This window comes from Episyrphus balteatus, chromosome 3 (assembly GCF_945859705.1).
Source record: "Episyrphus balteatus chromosome 3, idEpiBalt1.1, whole genome shotgun sequence".
Taxonomy (NCBI): domain Eukaryota; kingdom Metazoa; phylum Arthropoda; class Insecta; order Diptera; family Syrphidae; genus Episyrphus; species Episyrphus balteatus.
This window is the reverse complement of record NC_079136.1, coordinates 72,864,785-72,891,554: the sequence shown is the minus strand read 5'-3', so window position 1 is coordinate 72,891,554 and position 26,770 is coordinate 72,864,785. Positions and strand designations below refer to the sequence as shown.

Sequence of the window (26,770 nt, the reverse complement as noted above, 5' to 3'; positions counted from 1 at the left end):
AAAAGAACAAAAAAAAACAATTCTGTCTCCGGGAATTATTTGTGAAAGCAGTAGTGGAGGCTTCTTCAGATAAACTCTTACGGCTCGCGTACACCAAATCCGTCATCGGCCGAATTATAGTCGGGCGTTGTCGGCCGAACTCGGCCGATAGAACCAAGCACATAGAAAGAAAAGAAAGTGCGTACACCACTGAAAGTGACATCGTCCGTTGACGTACGTTGACGCCCGATAATAACCGATCAACCGGCATAATCCGAACTTGTTTGGATTTTTCGTCCGTTGTCGGGTTGATTTATACATAGATATTGCTAAAAGCCTTTTCTTTGCAAAAATTGGCTATATGAATTTTCAAAAATATAAATTTCTTCAAAATATTCCATTGAAAACAATTATTCAAGTTTCACAAAGTCAGAATACAGACCGGCAGCGACGTCCTAGACCGGAAGCAGTGTATGCAGACGATCGTCCGAGAAAGTCGTCCGAGTAGTTCCGACCCGATGTCGGCCGATAATTCGGTTTTAGTGTACGCGAACGGTTAGAGGATATAATAGGTCTGTTTGGGTTCTTTTTGCACAAAAATATGAAACCTGTCAAATTTTAAGGAGTGGGGATGAAATTCTCTCAGAGAAAGAAAAATTGTGTAAAAGTACCCAAACGCTTTTGGCACAAATTTTCTGCTACTTTTTCTACAACAACAAAAATGTAAACAACAACACCAATTGAAAAAAAAATAAAGAAAGGAAAAATATCAAAACATTTTGTTTTGTTTTACAAACACTTTTTTTTATTCATTTTTTCATAAATCATTTATAAAATAAAGCACTTCAAAAACACAAAAAATAAAAATAAAAACACAAAACATAGCCACATCGCCATGTTTGTACTTTGTTTTGTTCATTAAAAAATGTAAACACAAATTAAAAAAAAAAAGAAATGAATAATATTAAAAAAAACTTTGTTTTATTTTTGAAACACTTTTTTTATTATTTTGTTCAAAAAATATTAATTTGTTTTGAGCATTATATCACTAAAACGAAATAAATAAAAAAAAACAAAAAAAAATCCACGCCACCATGTTTGTAGTTTGTTTTCTTTGTTGTGCGACAAGAACAAATAAAAAAAACAAAGAAAGCACTACCTTTTGACAGATATCAGATTTTTGTTCGATGAAATTTTTTGGGCAGAAATTCGCAAGAAGGGGAAATTTTTTTCTCTCTCGCGGCCATCTTTTTTGTGAAAAAATGTACAATTTCAGAGTACCCAAACAGGAATTGGGTTAAAAAAGTTGAAAAAAGTTGAAATATTTCTGTTTTAGGCAGTACCCAAACAGACCTAATATATGGAGTGCTTGTGCTGTTAGTTCCGTGAAGCTTTTATAGAGGGCTCTAGTTTCTTTAAGTTTTCGATGAGTGCATGCCTCCATTTTATTTTCATTTGATGGCTGTCATCAACAAGCGTGTTTATTTACAGCTGCGGAACCGGACTCACACTGAAAAACGAAAGCAGCGACCCCTATCCATGCCTATGGCCTTACAATGTATTAGGTATAGGAACAAGCACTCCATATATTATATCCTCTAAGGATAAACTGCAGAACAAAAAGCAGAACCAAATTATTCGTTTCCGATTTCGTTGTGTCATATTTTTATGAGATTTTTCTTTTGCATAGCAGCATCAGCGTTATAGAACATTAATCGCAAGTGAAAGTTTCCTTAGCGAAACGATAGCCTCGTTAAAATGTTTCGTTAATTTTTAAAAAGGCCTCCATAAGGTCGTTTTACACTGTTCGTCAAAAGCTATAGCTTATTGTTGATTGCCTGTGAAGGAAATTGAAGAATTTCAATAATATGCGACGAAATGATTTGCATAAGACCTGTCCTTCAGGTACGCCAAAGCATATCTGTAGTCGTAGTCGCGTTAATCAACGAAGACTGACGAACAAAAAAACTTCCCATAATAACAAAAATTTAACACTTCTGAGGCCCTCTCTGCAAGTATATAGCTGGTGATAAGCATTTTTTAATCAGTCCTATTCTGAATGAAAATGACCTGGGAATTGTGTTCGGGAGAAATATAAAGGCTTGACCACACTGAAGGGTGCACACGCAGTAGCAGTACTGGGTAATTGTATGAAAAAAATTCCAAACTGGAGCAACAACGTTTAAAGGCTTGGCCACACCGAAGGATGCATGCGGTAGCGGTACGGGTAATTTTATGAAAAAAAATCCACATCTGAACGTTAATGGTGTCAGTTTGGAATTCTTTTTCATACAAGTACCCGTACCGCTATCGCATGTATACTTCGGTGTGGTCAAGCCTTAAAGGCTTGGCCACACCGGAGGGTATGCGGTAGCGGTACGGGTAGAGGTAACGGTACTTGTATGAAAAAAATTCCAAACTGACATATCAACGTTCAGATGTGGAATTTTTTTCATATAAATATCGTTACCGCTACCCGTACCTCTACCGCATACCCTCCGGTGTGGCCAAGCCTTAAGCCTAGTACCTACGCAGCTAACACGAAACGAAATTTTCCATACAAAATTTCGTTAACGAAATCTTGAACGAAATTAAATTTATTTTTGCTTTAAAACTTATTTTCGGGTGTTTTTTCTTGAATTTTTTGTTTTGTACTTTTATTATTTTTACTTTGCTATAATACTCGATGGTATTTTTTCGTTAAAATGTTCGCTGTTGACTTTGGAAACTTTAAAATTTTTCGTTTCTCTTCAGCTGCGTACTAGGCTTTAACTTCAGTGTGTACCTACACTCACTCTTTTTTATAATTTTTCGGGCTGGAAAACTAATAAAATAATGCAGAAAGCTTAGGATTTGGTTTCAAATATAATTTAAATACTCTTTTTCACTAGTGAGAAAAACATTTTTCACTTTTTGCAAAAAGTGGAAAATGTAGTTAAGGCCTTAAGCCTTGGACCGAGAAAAACTGCAGCTTCTTTGTGGAAAAATCTGTGTGATTGTTTTCTGTTTTTCTTGCTCTAGCTTTCTTGTAAGAAAGAAAGAGAAGCAACAAAGAAAGATGCAGTAAAAGCCCAAAGAAAAAACTATGACGTCACACGTTTATCATCTTTCGCATGAAGTATTTTTTTACATTTGTACTTAACGGCACATCAACAATTGAATAATTTCTAGTTAAAATAATGGCTTTTAAAGTAAGTATTTATTATTTATTTCAAAACGAATGAAAATAAATAACCCTATTCAATTAAAAGCCTATTGAACCTAAACGAGATGAATTTCGTCGCTATCTTGAAAGTTGCGGAACGATCGAAGCACTTACAAAGGTGTTCTCTAAATTGCTTGACGAAGAAATTGAACCCGAAGAACCGTTGGAATTTATAAAACAAAATCTCGGTGGCTCGCTTCTTCAAGCCCACAAAATTGAATACCTTAATTCTGAATTGAAAGATGCCAGGAAAGAAGTTGGTGAATTAAAAAATATTTTGGACATGAAAAAAGCTCAGTTTAAAAAGAATAAATTAAAATAAAAAAAAAAAACACATCTCCCAATTTATATTATGTCCAGACTTCACCATACCTGGTATGTATTTTTGAGTTGTCCATTAACCAAAGTACTTGTAAAAAAAAACAACAGTCGCATTTATTTTATCTTTTAGCTAGACTAAAAGTTTGATATATTCTCATAAAAATAAATAAAATAATAAACCATATTTATATAGGTCGTTTCAAATCAAAAGTCCCATGGAAAATTGAGCAAAAATAAAAAAAACTCATTCGCTTACTGGAAGGAAGCATTTATGAGGCAGCTGAACTTTTTCTAAAATTACCATAAAATAATGAAGAACAGGGGCCGAACTACGACATACGTTCGTTAACGAATGGTTGCTATGTGTCCCTATCTTTTTCTACTAATTAAATAGAGAGAGCAATAGTCAAAACGATAATGTATGATCGTAATCGTGTGCGGTGATTCGACCCCAGTTCTTGTTATCCCCATTTTAATTAATTCATCCGTCTGTGAGATTCACTGGGTTAGCCTCAGAAAGCGGAGGCAAGTCTCCCGGGCTTGCATCACTCCATATCCGTGGACAATACAAAAAAACATACAATTATTTAATAATTTATCATTTGAAGGCAGTTGGGATAACTTTGCCGAAAATATTGTTATAGGACTAGGTGAAGATGGACCACAAATGTCCAGTTTATATGATAGCAATTCATAACTTAAAATTCTATTCACATCTTTTCATTTGTATAATTGGGCAGTAAATATCTTATTTTTATTTTTCAATTATTTTGGAGTCGTCACCATAGAAATCATTAATAAACCAATTCAGATTTTTCGTTTGCTTATTTTTTTCTCTAGCATTTCTTTCATTCAAACAAGCATGATTTGTTGTTATTTTTGAGTTGATTTGTCGCAATGAGCCAATAAAATTGAGTTTTTTGTTTATTTGTTCTCAATTTTATTGGAAGGGAGAAAATAAACTCTGAGTCAGGACTTTTGATTTGAAACGACCTATACGACGTTATATCGCACCCTCAGTGCAAAAGAGCGAGAACTCAAAAAAGTTCATTTCGAGAAAACGCTTCTGCAAAATACTGACTCTAAACTTTCTCCTATAACTTTCCATGCGACAGCAATTTCCATAATGTCAAAGCTGTGTTACAAGAACCATTATGTTTACTTTGTATTTTCAATAAATTTATTTTTCAAATTTGTTTTAGAGCCAATTTTTCAATCTTCTAATAAACAGTCTGTTAACTGTTCGACGAATAAAGTTATTAGACTCATAAACAATCAGATAAAAACATTGAATTTTTCAATCAAGAATAATTTATTCTACAGAATAACAAAAAAAAAAAATATCAAATTCAAAAATATTTAAAATTAAACGTCATTTTTATTCATGATTGTTTTTGTTTTCTTGTGTTCCACTGGGCACGGCACGTTCAGGAAATATTAGGGACTAGAAATTTAGGCAACGTCATTTTCCGAACGGAAATTTGAGCAAATTGACTAAATTAGTTTGGATTCGCCATTATTGTAAAATTTCGAAATTTACGCGAAAATTTTACAGAGCGCATGGGGCAGACACCAAATTTTAATTCACTTTAATATTAGTTACAACCGATAATGCACTTTTCACTCGTTTTTCACACAAATAGATTTAATTCTGTAAACTTAATTCTATAATTAAAAATAATCAGCTGTCATGTTGACAAAAAAAACTTTCCTAAATATTTAGGTAAAATTTTCTTGCCTAACTTTCCAGTCAGCTTTCCAATAAAATTACCTAAATTGGAAGGATTTTTTTTGACAGCTGACCAATCAGAGACCGAGAAATTACCTAAATATTTAGTCCCTAACGTTTCTGAACCTGCCCATTACCTAAATATTTAGTCCCTAACGTTTCTGAACCTGCCCACTGTATTTTTTTTCAAAATTCTTTCAAAACAGCTTTGACAACTGACACAATATTTTTGTTGAGATTATTCCTTAGAATAATTTTTATTCTTCTCTGAAAGGAGCAGATAGTTTTATTCTTAGGAATAAGCTATATCTGCCTGTTGAAAAATTGATTTTTTCTCTATCCTTAGGAATAAGTACTAACTGACTGTTTAACTGATTATTGAAAAATTGGCCCTAATAATATAAATTATTAGAAAAGAAAAATCTTTTTTGTATTGTCGCTCTTTTGCATGGAAACATTCAGATAGAAAAGGAGTACTATTTTGGTTTATCGCTCTTAAGCACTAAGAAAAATGAAATATTTTTGTTTTGTATTTGTTTTGCATTGGAACCAAGAATTGTTTGAAGGGGATTATTTTGGAATGTCTCTGTTTTGCATAGATTTTTTTTCAAAATGAGAAAATCTGTGTGATTTATGCGACTATTTTAGATTATCTCTTTCTTGCATTGAAATTACTAAAGAAAAAAGGTGAGCATTTTGTGTTAGCTCTGTTTTGCACTGGAAATTAGGAAAGAATTAGACTTTTAATATAGTAGGAATTGGATAAAAACAGTCATAATTTCGAATTTTTCGTTCATGTAAACAACAAGCCCCTCAAAAGTAAGATAATTTAAAATGCAACAATTCCTCATCATTATCTCAAAAATTTCATTTTTTGACTTATCGCTCTTTTGCACTGAGGGTGCGATATATTGAACACTTTCTATTCTTTTTTTGCTTTTAAATCTTTATGTTACTTCAATGTTCGGAAATACTTGCGGTTTTAGAATCCTCACTGTGTTGATGTCAGACTTTAATCTCCTCACATTTTGTATCTTCCTAATGTGCATCTTTGTCATCCTTGTATAGAAAGTAAACAGAACGAGAACCCCGATTTCAGACCAAATGAATAGAATAGTGAAAGTAATGTGTGATCTTATTCCCATACACAGAACCAGAATCAAGTTCCATTTTAGAAAGTATGATCCAAATTAACTTTTGAATAGATTGTAAGAAAAAATAAAAATAAAAGTAAGGAAGTGGCCACAAACAATTTTAGTCTTAAGCCTGGTACGCTGCTCGCGCTAAAATTTAGCTGAGATAAAATTCCCATACAAGTTATCGATAACTTGTATGGGATCCATTTTATCTCGGCTAAAAATTTTCGATAATTTGTATGGGAGCTAAAATTTAGCGCGAGCAGCGTACCAGGCTTTAAGCCTGGTACGCTGCTCGCGCTAAATTTTAGCTCCCATACAAATTATCGAAAATTTTTAGCCGAGATAAAATGGATCCCATACAAGTTATCGATAACTTGTATGGGAATTTTATCTCAGCTAAAATTTAGCGCGAGCAGCGTACCAGGCTTTAAGCCTGGTACGCAGCTCGCGCTAAATTTTAGCTCCCATACAAATTATCGAAAAATTTTATCTGAGCTAAAATGGATCCCATACAAATTATCGATAACTTGTATGGGAATTTTATCTCGGCTAAAATTTAGCGCGAACAGCGTACCAGGCTTTAACTTATAAACAAAAACATACAAAAAACAGTTTTGTAATAGTTGCAAAAGACGAGAAGCACTTATATTTTTTTTATATTCAAATTGTAGGTATTACTTGCGTATTGTAAAAACGAAATCGAAACAAACACATTCTGATTTGAAATCATAACCGTCAGTTTTTTAAATATTTGTTTGTGATTCAAATACTGGACTCATGGCCCAGTCAAATAAGTATTAAACCTGAGAATGAATGCTAATAGGCTTAAAAATTTGTAAATATCATTGTCTAGATATTCTATTACGTGCCTCAAATTTAGAAAAATCTAGTTTGTTTATAGTAGTCATAGTTTTAAGATCTTACAGAGTTTCACACTTAGTGGCCTAAAAAGTGAGAAATTTACAAAAGTAGATTTTTTTTTTTATTTCTTTCTAGCGCTATTTGTTTTTGGAAAAAACTGCTAAAACTGTTTTTTAAACAAAAAAATAAGCTTTCTGCATAATTATTTTTAATTTTGTGGTCGTAAAAACTGTCTCAAAATGAGTTTGAAAATTTTCACTTTTTGCAAAAAGTGGCCCTTGTAGTTATACCTTTACCCAAAAAATTGAAAAAACAAACTTTTGAAGTGATTTTCGATAGGCTGTTAAAAATGAGGATAACAATGATAAAATAAAAAGCATGTGAAAGCTAGATTAACGATTTAAGTAGGAAATATTTTTAAATGGCGTATTTGCACTATCATTAGATCCAAATTTTCAAATATTTTGTACCTATCAGCCCTGTTGTGAGTTTCACGTGAACAAGATCCCACCCGGAAAAATTGAATTCCACTTTTCCCCTATTGTGAATTCCGGGCGAAAAATTGTTCTCGTTCGTTCGTTTGTTCATATTCCGGGCGGAAAATAGGGTTGTATGTATTATTTTTTTCTGATGAAATGATTATTTTTAAAGAGGCTTTTTATTTATATCTGGTTTCCGATTGAATGTCAAGAAGCATCCGGACACATCCCGAAGTCTTTTGAAAGTGTTTCATTTGGACGAAATTGACAAATAGAACACTTCTCAGAAGAAAAATTATTCTCTTCTCTATTTCAAATCAGAATCGACTCAAAATTACATACATATCTATGTCGTTTTCGATTCTTCTTGATTTCAAAACAATTGGGCACGTTCAGGAAATATTAGGGACTAGATATTTAGGCAACGTCATTTTCTGAACGGAAATTTGAGTAAATTGCCTAAATTAGTTTGGATTTTTCATTATTATCAAATTTCAAAAATTATTTGAGAATTTTACAGATCGCATGGGGCAGACACAAAATTTCACTTAAATTTAATAAATAAATAATATTAATTACAACCGATAATGCACTTTTTACTCGTTTTTCAAACAAATTGATTTAATTTTGCTTAAATAATTCTGTATTTGAAAACAATCTGCTGTCATGTTGACAAAAAAAACTTTCCTAAATTTTTATGTAGTTTTCGATTGGTTTCAGTCCAGAATTCACTCATTCTAAAATCGAATGGAAAAGGTCAAGTCGTTTCCACTCAATTCTGTTTTTTTTTTATTTGTGTTTGTGAAATTTCAAATGTCAAATTTTGATATTATTTTTTTTTCAAACGAAAAAATTATAAAAAGTATAAATTTGAAGACGACGGGAGAATAAAATGGTAAAAAAATCATTCCACTGCATTAAGGTACCCATTTTAATCTTATTATTAATTTTAATGTAATTTAAATTTTTGAATGACAACAAAAAAAGAATGATTGAGTATTTTTCTGTTGACATTTAAGTGTTCATGTATTAGTGCTTCTAATTTTAAATCGAGAAGATAATTTCTCTTCTGAGAAGCGTTCTGTCTGTCAGTTTGGTGAGAATAAAACACTTTCAGAAGGCTTCTGAATGATTCTGGATGCTTCCGGAGAGCCAATCGAAAACGCCATTAGGAAAAATTTTCTTGCCTAACTTTCCAGTCAGCTTTCCAATAAAATTTACTAAATTGGAAAGATTTTTTTTGACAGTTGACCAATCAGAGAACGTGAAATTACCTAAATATTTAGTCCCTAACGTTTCTGAACCTGCCCATTCACTCAAAATCACTTATATTTAATGGCGTTTTCGATTGGCAGTCCGGAAGCGTCCGGAATCATTCTGAAAAAATTTTATTCACACAAAACTGTCAGTTTTGTACGAATAAAACGCTTTCAGAATGATTCCGGACGCTTCCGGACTGCCAATCGAAAACGCCATAAATAAATAAAAGTCAATCCAAATTTGATTATTCACCAATAGAGACATACAATTACAGAATTGATTGGAAGTGATTCGTTATGTCGTTTTCGGTTGATTTCACTCAAGGATTCACTCATTCTGAAATCCAACAAAGCCGTTTGAATCGCTTCCACTTCAGACTGATTGTATTGGTGTTAGTGAATAATCAAATAAATTTTTTTTAATTTTGAACGAGAAAATTTTGTTTGAGCGATTCGAGGGGAAGCGAAAAGGAGATATCCAATATTAAACTTCGTATTACATAATCAGGCCATAGTGTAATTAGTCATTAGCTGTGTTTTTTGGAATTGCTATCCGTATCCGCAGTTGACGTTTGCATGGTTTGCATGCATTACAAAAACAACACTCTGCTGCCGATAAAGCCTGGTACGCTGCTCGCGCTAAATTTTAGCTGAGATAAAATTCCCATACAAGTTATCGATAACTTGTATGGGATCCATTTTATCTCGGCTAAAAATTTTCGATAATTTGTATGGGAGCTAAAATTTAGCGCGAGCAGCGTACCAGGCTTAAGAATAGAAGCTAAACCAAGCTGCGAATAGAATTTTGATGAAGTGTACCTATAAGTTTACGTTTTCCTTTCTCTTGGTATGTGCACATAAAATAATTGTGCAGTGTTGATATTTGCGAATTACTGCGGACAGCTATTATTAAGTAACAACATAAAATGAGGAAGTTGATGGGAATTTGCAGTCGATGTGTGCAGGTAGGTGCAAAATATAGACATAAATTGGGCCTTTTGGATGATTGGTTTACAAACAAATTGCTATTTTTTTGTCGGGTAGGTAAGTATGTGAAGGAAATTACAAATTTGTTTAAAATATTAAGATCGTGCTGATAGTGTCTGGTAATGTGAATTTTTAAAATTAAAACAAAAATGTCGAACATTAACATTTAGGAACATTTATATTTTGGATACTTTTTTAATTAAACAGCAAATCCATTTTTGTGTTAAAGCCTGGTACGCTGTTCGCGCTAAATTTTAGCCGAGATCAAATTCCCATACATGTTATCGATAGTTTGTATGGGATCCATTTTAGCTCGGCTAAAAATGTTCGATAATTTGTATGGGAGATAAAATTTAGCGCGAGCTGCATACCAGGCTTAAGCCTGGTACGCTGTTCGAGCTAAATTTTAGCCGAGATAAAATTCCCATACAAGTTATCGATAATTTGTATGGGATCCATTTTAGCTCGGCTAAAAATTTTCGATAATTTGTATGGGAGCTAAAATTTAGCGCGAGCAGCGTACCAGGCTTTAAAAAAAGTATGATCGTAATTATAATGTCGTATCGTAATTCGAATCGCGAGAATCCAACCACAAACCAACTCGATCCTCCGACCCTCAGTGAAAACATATCAAATGTCATTCAATTTTTTTGTTCAACTCGGGAACGCAACCCATCCGTCAGTTATAAACAAAAACGGGTGAAGTGAAGCTAGAGTTATCTTCTTTTTTTTTTTCTACCAGACAAACTTGCGAAATATTTTTTTGGAGTATTTTCTTTTGTTAATTTTCGAAACAATGCACATTTTACTTTAATTTGTTCATTCATTAAAAACTATGGGCAGTCATATTAACACAGATTACAACATGGTCTCACAATTAGCTTTACGAGTGGCTCTACAAACAATGAAAGAACGTTGTTTGTCCTTGCAACAGAGACTTTCTGTTGTCGAAGAAGAAAATGAATCGTTACGTGGTCGTCTAGAATCCGATCATCAAAATCATGATGATTGTTCATCACTTCAACGAAATAAATCCACCACCACACCACATAATAGCATTGAGCTAGACACTTTACGCTCCCAAGTGTCTGAGCTAAATCGACAAAAAGTCCAACTAAGTGATCATATTAATATGGTTGCCAATGAAAACAGAAAACTATGGTCCCGTTTATCACAGATAGCCAAAGAACAACAACAACAACAAGTCAGCAATGAAGCTAATGAAGCCAATAATGAGAATTCAACTACTCCACATTCCACTAGCGATGAGCTGGACAGTCCAACAAAAACTAATCAAAACTTGATTCGTTCACGAACATTCACACAACATTCTCCCAATCCTAATTTGAGATTGAAAGTTATAGACTACGAAAACACCGAGAAAGACAACGATGAGGTGCATAGTCTGGAGGAAGTTGTACTTGTTGCTTCGGCATCGGCTTCCGATGATGATGAAGGTAGCAATAGAGAACTAAAGTCAGATGATATGATGGGAGTGTGCGAAACAGAACTTGGATTCACATATTTAAATGTTCATGCTGCTCCTGATGATGATTTTAACATTGAAGCTAAAAAGTGCCTAGAAGGTTTGCACAAAATAAGGCTAGAGGTAATGTCACAGCAATTCGATATGACTTCAGCAATGGATGCGTTGGAAAAAAGATTTGGTAAGTATTTTGTATAAATCAAGAGCCCACGACGGGCTCTTTGTTATTTTTATAAAAGCTGAAGGTTTATCTATGCATGTCCCTTATTGAGGTAAGAACTACCAGGGACTATTTAGTTTTGTGTTGTGGTTACTTTTGTAGGTAACCGGTAGTAAAGGTGTATATAATAGAACCTTAGATTCCTTAACCGTAGACGTAGTTTTCGACCCAAAAAAATTTCAAAATAAAATATTTTAAAAAGTTTTACGTTTATTAGGGGCCTATTTCACGGCTTACTACATTGTTTACTTCAGCTACATCAATGACTTATAACATTAGTTGCGGCGGCCTGTTTTGCTTCCCGAAGCACTTTTTTGAATATTTGCACTATTTACATTTACACCATAACAAGTAGTTCATTCGGTCTGAGGTTGCTGAATGCTGATGTAGTTGTTGTTGTAAGCACTGAAACAGACCCCACACCGATCGGTTTTTCACGACATTCGGCCTTATCACGAATTCCATTCGTATCGGAAATTTTCTACGATTCCCGAAAAAACAATCACAAAATCCGATAGTAGTGACGATTTGTATGAAATTTTCCATTACGAACGGATTTCGTGATTGTTTTTTTTTCGGGAATCGTAACAAATTTCCGATACGAATGGAATTCGTGAGAAGGCCGATTGTTATTTGGAATATAGTTTACCGATACCAATCAAATATTTGTTTTTATTAACATGGGAACTTCATTTTTAGGTAGAATGGGTCGTTTTCTAACCGTGGTATTTTCTGTTTTTTTTTTTTTTTATGTGATATGTTCTCTATGTCGGACAAGAAATTAAAATTATTTTGACTAAAAGTGCAATAAAAATGAAATAATGAAAACTTTTCTTCGGCTACAAGCAGTGAATTTGTGACAGGGCGATGACGAAAAGTGCGTCATCCGATCCGATTGTTAGTATGAGAAAACACATGTACTGGATCTTTTTGGTTAGGCCATTTGCAATTTACATTCTGGTTTCATTAGCCCTGTTCTATTGGAGATAGACTTCTCTTGTGTAGAAATCTAGCACAACAACTACACCTTCCTTTATCCTCAGAAGATCATGTGTTGATTGACGTACTGTATCTACTCAGCTACCATCTCCAATCTCCAATGGAACTATTGGACTATTATGTCCCAAGTTTGTTATTTCACTCGCTATTCCTGACTTACAATGTTTAGTTGATTAACATATTTCTAACACATTTTTCATTTCAAATAGAGAAAAATAATATTCAATAAAACTCTAGTCTTCGCGACAAATTTACAAAAGTATGATGGTGCCTTGATTCTTCTGGGTCTTTACACGAAAAGAGTTGTTTCAAAGGAATTTTTATTCTTATGCCAGTAGAAGTGGTTTCTCAAAGATAAAAACTTTTTCAGTCACACTTGAGCATTGAACCGTAAAATAGTGCTGTAACTCTAGCCATTAATTAAATTCCATTATGATTCTTGTGCGAAAAAATTTGTTTGCTAGAAAATGCACAACCTAAATGCGCATATAAAATGTTTTTAAAATACATATGTAAAAAGTATAAAAATATTCGGGAAACCGACGAAGTTACGAATACCAGAGTTACGGGCGACAGAGTTACGAGCGTCAAAGTTACGCGAAACCGAAGTTACGAAAAACTAGAGTTACGAATTCTTAAGTTATGTTAAGCTATGACATGTGATTTTTGGGTTGGCAACAATCGCGAGGAACGATATGGAATTATGGAAATACAAACAAAAGATTAACATTTTTCTCATTGGTCAGAACTAAATGAGTTAAGCGAAAATGGGTGTTATTTAATCTTTTAAAATTTTGATTGGATAGGTATAGATATACATATGTATATGGTTTTGTTTTTGTGAGAAGATCGCAAAAACGTTGAAATAGAAAAAAAACATAAGTATACTTATGTAAGTTTGGGGGACATAATTGAAATTAACTTCTTATTTGTCCAACTAATATTGCACCTACGTATTTTTTTTTTTTTTCTATTAATTAATATAATTATTCATAGCGTATTTTGTAATACCCACTTTGTATATCTATACCTATCCAATCAAAATTTTACAAGATTAAATAACACCCATTTTCGCTTAACTCATTTAGTTCTGACCAATGAGAAAAATGTTAATCTCTTGTTTGTATTTCCATAATTTGATATCGTTCCTCGCAATTGTTGCCAACCCAAAAATCACATGTCATAGCTTAACATAACTTTAGAATTCGTAGCTCTAGTTTTTCGTAACTTCGGTTTCGCGTAACTTTGACGGCCGTAACTCTGTCGCGCGTAACTCTGTTATTCGTAACTCCGTTACCATTTCAAAATATTCATTTGTTTTTTATTTGGATTGATGCATTTTACCATAGAATACAACTTTTTCTCAAGAAATCTTTTTTTTTCTAATATTGTTCTAATTTTTTTTATCATTTACTTATTTGTTTGTAATCTATAAAAGGCATTAACTGGTTGATGAAAAAAATAAACAAAATCTAAAGTTTAGCACATGTTTTCATACAAAATATATGAGGATCGAAAACGACCCGCCAACGTAAAATTAGTCGTTTTTTTATGTAGGTCTTAATTTCTTAAAGTTAACTTTAGAAATCTCGTCATCTATTGCCAGAGATTTCTAAAGTTATCCTTAAAAAAATGAAAAAAATTGAGCTTTGTACTATTACGAATTAATAACCCACAACTAAATAGTCCCTGTTGTTCTTACCTGAATAAGGGACATGCACAGATAAATTTTCAGCTTTTTTAAAATAACAAAGGTCTGGCCCTCTGGGCTCTTGGTCTATTAGTTTATTTGCATATTCAGTTATTAATAAACAATATTGAAATAGTTTTGCAGGATTGTTCGGTTTGTGCTCAAAAACCTGAAATGATTGATAAAAATTTAGACACAGCTGATATCATTCCTCCTGAAATTCCTCAATACCTTCATCATCATCATCATGAAACTGAATTTGATGATGACGACGATGAGGATGATGATGAGGAAGATGATGAAAATGCCCAGGCGCTGCCACATCATGTTGATTTCATTCAACGCAAGTTGGAAGCAGATAAAAAAATCAAAGTGTGCCCAATGTGTGGACTTATATTCGGTACTAATGTGACTTTTGATCAGTTCTGCAGTCACGTTGAAAGTCACTTTGTACAGGAGTCATCCTCGGATTCCGAACAGAATTATGAATTTATTGCGCACACTGTTGGGGATTTCTGACGACGACGACGAAATAATAAAATTTACTTTTCGAGCGAACTGTGATCGATTTGAAAAAAAGTCATCGAAGCCTTCAGTTTGCTGTTATGTTGAATTCTTCTTATTACTTTATGTTATCACTATTTTATCATTACAAAAAAAAATTAATAAATATTCATCAAACATAAGCAATCAACATCTTATTTTATTGAACTACGAAGTAAAGTAAGAGTTTATATATACAAGGACAAGATCAAGTTCGTGCGACCCAGTCGTGCATTTTATTTAAAAAAGTGAACGCATATTTCCTGCGTTGAGTTTTGATTAAAGAAGTTTTGAGTGATTTTTCATGAAACCGGACATAAATCCTTTCCAACAAGTAAACAATTTAAACAAGATTACCAACATTTTTATTTTTCAACGGTACGCGCGCCGCACATTGGTTCCCTTCTGTGGAGGAAGTGGAAAAAACATATAAAAAAATTAAGGGAACAAAATGACAAAGTGATTTTTTTAGTGATTTTCGATAGATAGTATAAAAAGGATCGTATCATGACAAAACAAAAAGCATGTGAAAGCTAAATTCCACTTGTTTTTAGATTTAAAACTAAATATTTTATTTCTAATGTTAAAATAGCTTAATCTTTGGAATTATTTAAATACCAAAATTTTCCAAATTTTTTTTGTTAATTTTCTCTAAAAAAAGTGGGAAATTTTTTGCGAAAATATGATTATTATTTTTAGAAATATTTGGCTTTAAGATTCTTTTTGTTTCAACTTCTACGATTTTTTTTAGACTGCAATATCAGTCATCAAAACAAAAACCATACTTTTGACTATCAATATCTCAACAACGGATCACTTTACAGAGAATTTAAATATACATTTGAAAATTTCATTTAATTCTCTACAAATAAATTAAGTTTACTTTTAAAAAAAATATTTTATTACATTTGAGATCTTTTAGAAAAGCTATCAAAATAGGCCTTTTTACGTTTTTTTTTTTTTTAGAAAATGTGCCGCTATTTTATAACTATGGGTGATTATGAGCAAAATCAAATTCCTTTGAGTTTATTTGTTATTAAATACCGTTTAAATTTTAGATGAACCAAAGAAAATTAAAAGTTTTCAAAAAAAGTTAAATTTTGAAAAAAAAAAAATTCATACCGTTTTTGGACATTTTTCTTTTTTATTTTTAATTTTTGATTTTTCTTTATTTTTTGGTTTATCAGTGATGACTACATAGACCTCTTATAATGTAAAGAACTTTATTTTATCAAAAAAGCCGTAAAATTAGAAACGTTAATACCAGAAGCCGATTTCGAGTGCTGTTTGAGTGTCACGCATCACGCTTTGCTACACTCAAGAAGCTCTTACGGGAGAATGGGTCAAAATGGGTCATATCATATTAAGCTTTAAATTGTTACTAAAATGAACGTGGACATTGTGGAGCTTTTTTTTTATAGGCCGAGGTTTCTTTAAAAATAAGCAAATTCGACAAACGGTAAATGTACACTTAAGGACAAATAAACTGTGAACAACACTATTCTTAAAAAAAACACATCAAAAGTTGCAAAAAAAAAGTACAAAATTTCGATAATTTTAATCAATCTAGCTTGAGCTAAGTATACTCGGGACCCAGGCTATGCAAAAAACTAAAATTGATTGCATTCTGTATTTAAACATATTTTTAATCGAAAAACCAAATCAAAAAAATTTAGAAAATTGTTTCACGTTTTTGGGTTTTTTTTTCATCTGGGAACCACTGTGCGCCGGTATACCGCAAGCGGTATTGCTATACCGCCATGGTTTACCTACCGCTCCTGTGATCGAATTGATAAACAAAAATGCGTACTAGGCATTAAACTGAATACTGACGTTTTTTCACTGACAGCGAAGAAGCTGTCAAGCATTACAAAAAAAATCAATTTAATTTAGCATAATAAAAAAATGTTATCAAAAATTACCGGAGAAACTAATTTTTATAAATATAAAAGAAAGATTTATGAATGTTTTCGTCTAGTTCGAACTTTTTCCTCTAGTCCAAATAAGCTCAAAGTACTTTTTTTTGGAACTGACAACTTTTCACTTCCAAGCATTGAGGTGCTACATAAATCAAGGTAATGGGTACCTTTTAAACTATGTAATAAAACAGCATGCTAACAGATTTTTAAAAAGTTTGAACAATTTAAAGGTGTCCACCGTTGGTGTTGTCACATCCTTTAAGAGTCCTTCAAATTGTATAAAATGCTATGCAGAGGCGAACAATTTACAAACTTACAAGTGGCCAATTGAGCCGGACACCTGCAAGCAATATGATCTGGGAATAGTTGTTTCATTTGGACATTTGATACCAAGTAACCTCATTAAAGCTTTCCCTTTGTAAGTATTTTAAGACCAACATTTCGATGAATTTTAGTAAGATTTTCAATCAATTTTAGAGGAATGATAAATGTTCATGCTAGTCTCTTGCCTCGATGGCGAGGAGCTGCTCCAATAATCTATTCAATTATGAAAGGTGACACTAAAACTGGTGTCTCAATAATGAGAATCGAACCAAAACGGTTTGATATTGGTGATGTAAGTATATTATCTTATTAGTCAGCCCTATTCTGAATCAAAACTCCCGGGGAATTGTGTTAGGGAGATGGGCTTCCAATCGAAAAATTTCCACAATATCGTCCCTTTTACGTTTAAATTAAGTTCCCCTTTTGTTAATAATGATAAAAAAGCGAAGAGGGAGCAACATTTCCTAAGCTTTTGAGGCACGATCACATTTCCCAGGGAGTCTTCATTCAGAATAAGGGCGATTATTTTTTTTTTAACTAGATACCTACGTTTTTTTTTAGATATACGCCCAAAAAGAAATACCTATTGCCCCGGATGTTCTAATGCCTGAATTACATACAATATTAGCAAAAGAAGGAGCAAAACTTCTAAACTCAACTCTGGAAGGATATCCAGAAAGTTTTAAAAACTCGATACCACAAAATGATAAAGAGGCAACTTATGGTTTGATTACTCTCAATTGTTTTTTTTTTTTTCTGTTTGCATATTAAACCTAATTTTCTATAGCACCAAAAGTTCTTCACACTTTAACTGAAGTTGATTGGAATCTAATGACAGCAAATGAAGTCTATAACCTCTACAGAGCTCTTTATGGTTATAAACCATTGTCAACTAGATTTAAAGATTTGAACATAAAGTTGATTGATATTAGACTTGGACCAAAGCTGAACGACTGCCATGGAAGTTCTGGATCTATTGAAATTATTCGAAGTGAAAAATGCTTCAGAGTACGATGCAAAGATTGCAATTCCATTGATGTTTTTAGGGTCAAAGTTGAAGGTAAACGTACTATGACCGCCGAAGAGTTCAGTAATGGATTTTTAAGAAAATGTGAGAAAAGTTCGTTAGTTTTTAATAAAAATTAATTATTGGAAAAAAATTTTAAGTTTATGTAGTTAATTCGCGGGGGAATTCAGTCAAAGTACAAAAGTTGTTCTACTGAATATTTTTTAATAGAAATTAAATGTTTCTTCGGATTTGTTTGTTCGAGAAGAACGTCCTCGAGTTCATAAAAGTAAATTTACAACAGTACTGCAAAATAAAACTTTTATTTAATCAGCCAGTACCTTCTAATGAAATTTTGTCCGACCTTTTAGCTGTAATCCACATTATTTTCCCGTTTTCCACATACACTGTGGCGTATACGTCCTCCTTTTTTATTTTATTTTTTTTTTTAACTGCTTGAAAATTTTTATTGTTTTTTTGAAACTATTTTATAATGCTGAATATAATGAGACCCGAAATTCTATAAAAGTTTTTAATCCTTTTTATGAAAAGATGAACATTTTTTTAATAAGAGTGAGTGGGATTAGAAAACAAAGGTAAGAAATAACAGCTAAAAAATAGAGTTCCTCTACATTAAGAATTGCGTTTGTATTTTCAATAAGTATTGGTAAGAATAAGAAGTGATAATTAAGGATGTTGCCAAAAGGAAGCACTTTATGTATTTACATTTCCGAGGTACATTTCTGAGTGTCTTTTTTTGCCATGCATTTCTGGTTTGACTACAATTGTATTCATGTGAAAAAAGTATGAATTTGGTTTTTAGTATTTTTTTTTTGTGTAAAATTTCATGCCGTGGTAGATTGAAACATTTTTCCGGGGTAAGTTGTAACTAAGTTAAAACTAATTCGTTTAGTTTTTTTTCTAACTGATATATGCGAAGAAGAACTGTAGAAATACGGCTTTTTTCTTATTTGTATTTCATTTGGTTTCTATTTTGTCCATTCAAAGCAGGCTCACTTATATTTTTTTTGTGGTTTGTTAAGTCCTAAATGCAGCTGATTGTCCACTTATTGAGAAAAAATTGAACAAAAACGTCCAAAGCTCAAACTAAGGCGAACAAAGTTTTAACCTTTCCATTCGGAAAACAAGATGAGCCATATTTATTCCTTATTTGCTGTGATCTGTGAAATCTTTTTTTTAATGTAAAGTTCACTCAAAGGATTCCAGTTGATAGGGTAACTAAGAACCTAAAGAGTTGACACAAATGTTCAAGGTAAAAGGTTGTTTTTTTCGACTGATATGAAAAGTTAGATTTTGTAGTTTAAAATTTATTTGGAGTATGCATGATTAAGAAGAATTTTTTCGTGCTGAGATACTATATAAAAACAACTTGTTTTGTTTTTTACAATCAAGTTTTTTTAGATTATGGTTGTAAGACACGCTTAAATTATGTAATATGTTATGATGGATCAAAAATTTTAATTTTTAACTATTTTAAAATTTCCCCCCAAGGGAATTACAAAAACTTACAAAGTTTGAACTAAATCGCCTATCTGGTTTGGGCTGTTACCTGATTTAATAGCTGCGTTCCTTTGGGAATATTTATCTGCTGCTAAAGTAATTAAATCTGATTTGAACTACTTTTCCAATAGAGCAAAAGTAGTTCAAAGTAGTTTTGAGTACTAAGCAGTAGTTTAATGTTCCCAAAGGAACGCAGCTAATATTGCGCGCGGACGAAAAGAGGACGTTGAGTTTTTCTAAACGTTTTTTCTTTTTTTTTTGTATTTTAAATTTATCAGGCTATTAATAATAATGCAATAAATATATAAAAAAATAGGTAACTTTCATGCCATATAACGTGAAAGATATAGCATAACAATATTCGATTTTTCAAATTTTCTCGTTGTCCAACGTTGCGATGTGTGTGTAAATGCTGGGCAACCAACTGCTTAGGAGGTTGATTTACAAACCTAAACTGGTCATCAGATCAGTATTATTTTTCGCAGACGGGCATCCAATATTCGCTTAACGATCTTCGTGATGTTCAATATCAACTTAATCGAGGAGTAGTTATGGTTATCCCTCTTGTAGGTTGGGAGAAGGGTTTTTTCCCTGTACTGGCTATGCATTTAACCGCTGATAATCTTTGGGATAAGAATCGTGAGCTATTTAGGCCCGATGTCTACCATCTATTCGAAAAAATGGGAAATTTTTTAGTCCTTCACATTTCTGTCGACATCTGTGAAAAATTTCTTCATCTTCTAAAAGAAGCAATTTATTTTTCATATTTAAATTCCAAGTTTAAGTCTACTTTTGAAATCTTTAAAAAACTCTAGAAAGTAGATAAGTTTTTTTTTTTCAAACATAAAACCAAGTTGGTACCTAGCTCGACCTTAATTTCTAATTTGTTTTTATTGGTTTTGTTCAGAAAAAATTGACAAAAGTAATAACATTTTTCTTTAAATATTTTATTTAACAATAAAACATTCGAGCTTCTTATCCTAAATCAGAAGGTTTGGCTTCTTTGGTTGTAGCTTCTTTTTGGGTTGTTTTTTGTATTAAATTTTTACTGAACCAATTAGGACGGGGTTTTTCCATTTCAACAATGCGCTTACCATCTAGAAACTCGGAAGGCTGCAAGGAAATAAGTTAAAGCTTATATTTGAGAACATTTACAATTTTGAAAATATTTAACTTGTTCGTGTTTCTCGCCTTCATAGAGCACAACAACTTCTTGCTCAATTGGGTTCAATCCTAATTTTTCTTGGATTTTATCTTGCATGAGTTGAGTTTCGGTGCGAACTTTTGCATAACAGTTTGCTAGTAAATAAAAAATTTAATAAATATACACTGTACTTTAAAAAGCTATATATATCTTACGACACAAAACTCCAATCTCATGGTCATGTCCACAATTATTACAGGAACGCAAATGGGTTTTCAATTTCAAAGGCTTCCATGTATACTCGGGATAACCAAACTTACGACTTAATCTTCGTTCGACAGATCTTCGATGTTTGGGAACAGCCCAAAGGATACCATCTCCTATTAGATCCTTAAGACCATACATGGAACTTTTTGGTGCTGTTCCATTGTGTGAACCTACGCTTGTTCCCAAAACCGCAAGACATTCTAGAAATGATGTTGGTTATAGAGTGGTCCAATTTGTGAATTGTGAGCTTACCTGGTTGTGGAAAAGGACCACGAAATATTTGGGCAAATGCATATTCTAATTTATTTAAGAAATTAGAAACTCGGACAATAATAAAACGAGACATCCCGGAAAATTAAAAAAATAACCTTTTATAAATTTTAGCGTAATTTTCGGAAAACAGAATTTTTTTTTTGACAGATCTTGAAAAAAATTTGACTTTGGATGTCATGTTGTGTAATAAATAAATTTATACCATTCAGATTAAAGGTGCATACAACATGAGTTGTATTTGAAGTCGAATTTATTTAAAAAATATTTGCTGCTGATGCAAAACGATATTTTTTGTCGGTTTCCACGAAGACACCGAAATACTTGCGAAATCTAAATGAAAAAATAGATGCGTGTTTTTATATCAACCGGTCTTAACTGGACAAAAAAAAAAAAAAAATGACCTAAAAAGTGAAAAAGTGGGAAATTTACAAAATTAAAAATTTTGTATTTCTTTAAAGCTCCATTTGTTTTTGGAAAAAACTACAAAAATTGTTTTTGAAACCAGAAAGAAAGAAATAGAAAAGAAAAGAAATAGAAAGAAATAAAAAATGTTTACTTTTGTAAATTTCCCACTTTTTCACTTTTTAGGTCATTGTAGTTATGGCTTAAGTCCGGAGATTTCTCTGGGCTTAACTTTTTGAACAGTTTTAAATCTGTGCTACCAAAATAATTTTTTCATAATTTGTTTGGAATGACAATTTATTTAACTAGTTTTGCTAGCTTACATTTTTGTTGTTACTACGTTTCTACCTAGCCTAAATTCGAGATTTAGCTAAGTACATTTAGAATAAATCTGGAGTTTTATTCTAAATCTCGGATTGAAAGTAGGTGAAAATCTTAGATTTAGGGTAGCTGAACCCGAATCTGAGATTAAGGCCCATTTGCTCATACGGATCATAAATTTAAATCATAGCTAGGTCGAACATAGCTCTTAAAGAATACTTAGTTTATTCCAAGTTGCTAAAAAATATTTATGTTCAACCTATCAATGATTTACTTTCATGCGAGAAATCCCTGAGATTTTCAATTCAAATGTCAAATAATGTCAAATTAATTTTAAATTAAATTATTTTTCATGTGTTTTGAATTTTTCTTTTATTAAATATAATAAATTTGGTTAAATGTTGAAGTGCGTGGTAAAGGTTCTTCAAGTTTTTTTTGGAAAAAAGATCAATAAAACAAAATAATAAAAATTTGTGTTTGACGCAAGACAAAAAATAAATCTGTCACATAAAGCTTAAGGAATGAAATAGGTTGGAAGAAATGTCAAAACTATGAGCTCCAAAAACAACCTGAAAAAGGTTTGCATTATATGGAAATTTAATATGGAAAATATGTTTGGATGTTAATTTTAAATAATCTATATAGCGCTATTTTAGACCCAATGGCATTTTCAACACATGTTCCCTATTAATTTCTTAATAAAATTTGCTTAGGTAGAACATAAACTGCTTATGTTCTACTATTTCTTCCCCCTAAGTTATGTTTAACTTAGAGGAATTTATGACACAGTTCGAAGTTCGTGCAAACCGCTATGCAGAACTTAGAGCTTTGTGTTTCACTTAAATATTTAAGTTTCGTTTCAGCAAATGGGCCTAAGCGAAGTAGAATAAATCACGAGATTTATTCTAAATCTACTTAGCTAAATCTCGGATTTAGCGTAGGTGGAAACATAGTATAAGTCCCGAAGCGTTTTTTTTTTATCCAGTTTAGCCCGGTGGTAATATAAAACACACCTAGTATTAGTTCAGTACAGCCCAAATTAGATAATTTCGCAAATTAGGTCGGCTCAAAATTTAAATTAAATTTTTTTTCCTATACGATTTTAAATTCGAAATAGCATTTGTTTTCACTAGAGCCAAAATGAGATAATTTCGCAAATGTGGTCAGTTCAGATTTCAAATAAATTTTTTTTTTTTAGAATTTGACATTTGAAAATGAGATAATTTGCGTTATTCTCTCATTTGGGCTCTAGACATTTGAACTAACCTAATTTGCGAAATAAGCCGTTTTTTATTATCACTTGATCCATATAGATTACACTGGTCTACAAAATTGAACTTTTTTTTTGTTGCCAGAACAAAAATATACTTTTCTGAAGGTTTTCGGTGTGCTGAACTTGAATCCGAAGTCAAAAAAATTCTAGCAGCTCGCGTTTTTGAGATATTACAGTTAGAAAATGCAGCACTTCGGACCTTATTCTTTTATATTAGGAAAATTGTTTGAGCATATTTAGTAATGGTTTTTATAAGAACTATTTCCCACCTTTTTAAATCTGTTTAAATCTTTCCGATATCTTTTTTACTGCCCGAGATATCCTCAGTTGTTTGGTATTTTTATAAATTTTATAACGTCATTATCTCCATTATGATATATGAAGCCAAACCCACTTACTTCATTTTAAGATATCTCGGGCAATACAAAAGATATTGAAAAGATTTAAACAGGTATCGAAAGATGGAAAAGAGTTCTTATAGAAACCGTTACTAAATATGCTCAAACAATTTTCCTTATACAAAAGAATAAGGTCCAAAAAACTCAAAAAAGGGTTTTTTTGAATTTTCTAACGGTTATATCTCAAAAACGGGAGCTGCTAGAATTTTTTTGACTTCGGATTCGAGTTCAGCACACCGAAAACCTTCAGAAAAGTATATTTTTGTTCCGGCAACAGAACCCTTGTTAACCAGTGTTATTAATTAAAATGAATTACAACTACTACATGAGATCTTGCTTTTCATCAGGATCACAAATCGTGATCTTGCTTTTCATCAGGATCATGAATCGTGATCTTGCAAGATCTCACGTAGTTGTTGTAATACATTTTAATTAATGATCTATATGGATCAAGTGATAATAAAAAACGGCTATTATCTCATTTGGGCTGTAGAGAAAACTGGCTATAAGATTTTTTAGGTCAGAAGACAGATTCATGTGAACAATAGCCACAGGTGACTAAAGTGACAATTCTCATAGTAGAGTCCCAGACGAATTTAGAATTAAATGAGATGATTTCGAAAATTATCTCATTTCAAATGTCAAATCGCATATAAAAAAAAAAAACAGGGTATACAATCGACCCGTGAAAAGTCGATATAAACTACATTCACCACTTTTTGCAAAAGTACAAAAATAAAAATATTTTTTTCTTACTAGCGCAAATTTTTTGGTGAAAAAGAGTACCTATGCAAATTTTTTTTACAACAAAAACTAAGCTTTCTGCATCATTTTTTAAGTTTTCCACCTTTAAAAACTATAAAAAATGCGTTTGAAAATCTTCAATTTTGTATTTTTCCATTTTTAAAGCTAAAAGCCTGGTACACTGTTCGCGCTAAATTTTAGCTGAGATAAAATTCCTATACAAATTATCGATAACTTGTATGGGATCCATTTTATCTTGGCTAAAAATTTTCGATAATTTGTATGGGAGCTAAAATTTAGCGCGAGCAGCGTACCAGGCTAAAGAAGTTAATTCTTTAAAAAAAATTAAATGATTCCAACCCTGCGAACACATCCCATCTTTATACCAATCACCATGCTCTTATCAGAACACTTCTTTCTTGAGAAAACAGCTGACTCCGAAATTCTGACATTTCATATATTTATTTTGATTCATCCAACACTACTACATGCAAAAATTTTCCTTTTCGGTCCAAGATTGTTATAAAATTATTACATCAAAATTGGAAATACCAAAAACCAAAAAATTAAATAAATAAACCATTAACTTATTGATATGATATAAATAAAATGAAGACAAGTGAAAAGTTACAAATTAAAAGCTTTATCTAGAAGATATTCTTATTAAACTAGTGTGATGAAGTGAAGCACATTTTGCACATTCGCTGCCTATGTCTGCTGACTGTGGCCCAAAGATAAAGCTAACTATTAAAAATATATTGTTTAAAGCTTGTGTGTGGGGATCAAGCACAGCTCGAGCTCATCATACAAACTCGAATTGACTCTGGTGTTGTGACGAAAGCAAAACCTCGTCTTGGACTTGAGCTCTGCGGCAACTGCAGAGAGAAATCAAATCACTTAACACTGTGGTGTTAGCTGTGGTCCGGAGATTCGGTCATAAGCACTTGGTCGGTACTACCGAAAGCATTCACTTCGTCGATTAAATCTTTTTTTTTAAAGTCCGGTAAAAGGTTTCCAAGTTAAACCAAAAAAAGATTTAATAAATATATAAGTCGTGGTTTTAAACTTGAGAGAGTTTGGTGGATTGTCCGTTCGAGTGATCTTTTATATATATTTTGAACTGACTGACTGACAGTGTGGTTGTCTTACGGGGTTCCACTATATATCGCCGCAAGTGTCTTGTGCATTACTTTCTTTTTTTATTTTTCGTCTTTTCTTCTTGAATTTTGTTTGATATTGTCATTTCTTTGGGGGTTTCTCTTCTCTTTTATAAACGGTTACAACCTTTTTTAAGACAAACTTTATACTTTTTTAAGAAGAGGATAATAATATGGCTTGTTTCGGGAGTTCTAGTCTCAGGTGCATTCGCCGTTCGCAGGCAGATACATTTTTGTGTCATTTATTTTTAAATCGAAGCGTTGTCGTGAATAAAACTACTTCTTCGAGATATTTGTTAGCATCAGCAAGGGATCTATCATTTACTAGATCCTTTCATAGTTCACGGGAGTCAAGGAGTTCATTTGAGGATTCTACATCTAATAATTTTCACTCAAAGGTAAAAAAATTAAAAATTATTGTCGATTACATAATTAAAGTTTTTTTTTTTTTTATTTGTTTAATATATCTGGAAGCAAGTTAGTGATTTATTGGCAAATATAATATAAATCTTAACCTGCTTTAAGCAAAATTGATTTTGCAAACTAAATAAACGCATGAGTTGTTGTCCAAAGTAATGCAGTCTGCAACCGCCACCTTGTACGAATTCCTTACAAAATACAAAAACAAAAAAAAAAAAAAGACAGAAACTTTCGAATTTTGTTTTGAGCGCGTAACTAGTTCATGGGGGATTGCGAAAGTGTCGCAGTTGAATGTAATGCAATGGCAACAGGATATTTTATAGTTAAGAAATCTTAAATCCTGTTCGTTGTGCAATTGGGTTTTTTTCTTTTTTTTGTATCATAATGAATTTTTGAGGAATATTAATTAAGGGCAGGAGATTCGTTTTTAATTTTTTAATTATTTAAAAAAAAAAGTTATGCAAGTAAAATTTTTGTTTTGGTTTTTAGCTGACAGGTGCTTAAACACATGTTTTTTTGCTTTTGTATAAGTTTGCTTTTGGTGATTCTGCGCAAGCTACTTTTCGGAGTTCCATTAATAAAACGTGCAGATTTGTAAACAGTTTTTTTTTTTTGTAATATTGAAGATAAATATAAATTTGAATTTACGTATTTGTACCTTAACTCATAGGAAAAATATATAAAGGTTACAGATGATTTACTTA

General features: G+C 32.1%; 5 protein-coding genes across 5 annotated transcripts in view; 4 read left to right on the top strand and 1 right to left on the bottom strand.

Annotated features, from left to right (window-relative positions):
- The first annotated feature begins 3,048 nt into the window (after positions 1 to 3,048).
- Positions 3,049 to 3,689, top strand: LOC129915742 (c-Myc-binding protein homolog). Its single transcript, XM_055995408.1, has 2 exons — positions 3,049 to 3,170; positions 3,231 to 3,689. The coding sequence occupies exons 1-2, from the start codon at positions 3,159 to 3,161 to the stop codon at positions 3,504 to 3,506; spliced, it is 288 nt and encodes a 95-aa protein (XP_055851383.1). The 5' UTR covers positions 3,049 to 3,158; the 3' UTR covers positions 3,507 to 3,689.
- A 6,942-nt stretch (positions 3,690 to 10,631) lies between these two features.
- LOC129915730 (protein spindle-F) lies at positions 10,632 to 15,040 on the top strand. Its single transcript, XM_055995391.1, has 2 exons — positions 10,632 to 11,626; positions 14,491 to 15,040. Exons 1-2 carry the CDS (start codon positions 10,795 to 10,797, stop codon positions 14,871 to 14,873), a joined length of 1,215 nt encoding a protein of 404 aa, XP_055851366.1. The 5' UTR covers positions 10,632 to 10,794; the 3' UTR covers positions 14,874 to 15,040.
- A 1,037-nt stretch (positions 15,041 to 16,077) lies between these two features.
- LOC129915732 (methionyl-tRNA formyltransferase, mitochondrial) lies at positions 16,078 to 18,470 on the top strand. The gene is made up of 5 exons (XM_055995394.1): positions 16,078 to 16,972; positions 17,031 to 17,234; positions 17,294 to 17,432; positions 17,702 to 17,864; positions 17,928 to 18,470. Exons 1-5 carry the CDS (start codon positions 16,803 to 16,805, stop codon positions 18,284 to 18,286), a joined length of 1,035 nt encoding a protein of 344 aa, XP_055851369.1. The 5' UTR covers positions 16,078 to 16,802; the 3' UTR covers positions 18,287 to 18,470.
- Positions 18,471 to 20,539: 2,069 nt separating this feature from the next.
- On the bottom strand, positions 20,540 to 21,508 carry LOC129914645 (39S ribosomal protein L32, mitochondrial). Its single transcript, XM_055993985.1, has 4 exons — positions 21,331 to 21,508; positions 21,027 to 21,278; positions 20,842 to 20,966; positions 20,540 to 20,780 (listed from the first exon to the last, which is right to left on the bottom strand). Exons 1-4 carry the CDS (start codon positions 21,422 to 21,424, stop codon positions 20,643 to 20,645), a joined length of 609 nt encoding a protein of 202 aa, XP_055849960.1. The 5' UTR covers positions 21,425 to 21,508; the 3' UTR covers positions 20,540 to 20,642.
- Positions 21,509 to 24,964: 3,456 nt separating this feature from the next.
- LOC129913550 (all trans-polyprenyl-diphosphate synthase PDSS1) overlaps positions 24,965 to 26,770 on the top strand; it is a 45,131-nt gene continuing 43,325 nt past the window's right edge. Inside the window, exon 1 of the mRNA XM_055992285.1 lies at positions 24,965 to 26,044. Within this exon, the coding sequence (XP_055848260.1) occupies positions 25,820 to 26,044 (225 nt within the window). The 5' untranslated portion in view covers positions 24,965 to 25,819. The remainder of the gene's footprint in view (positions 26,045 to 26,770) is intronic.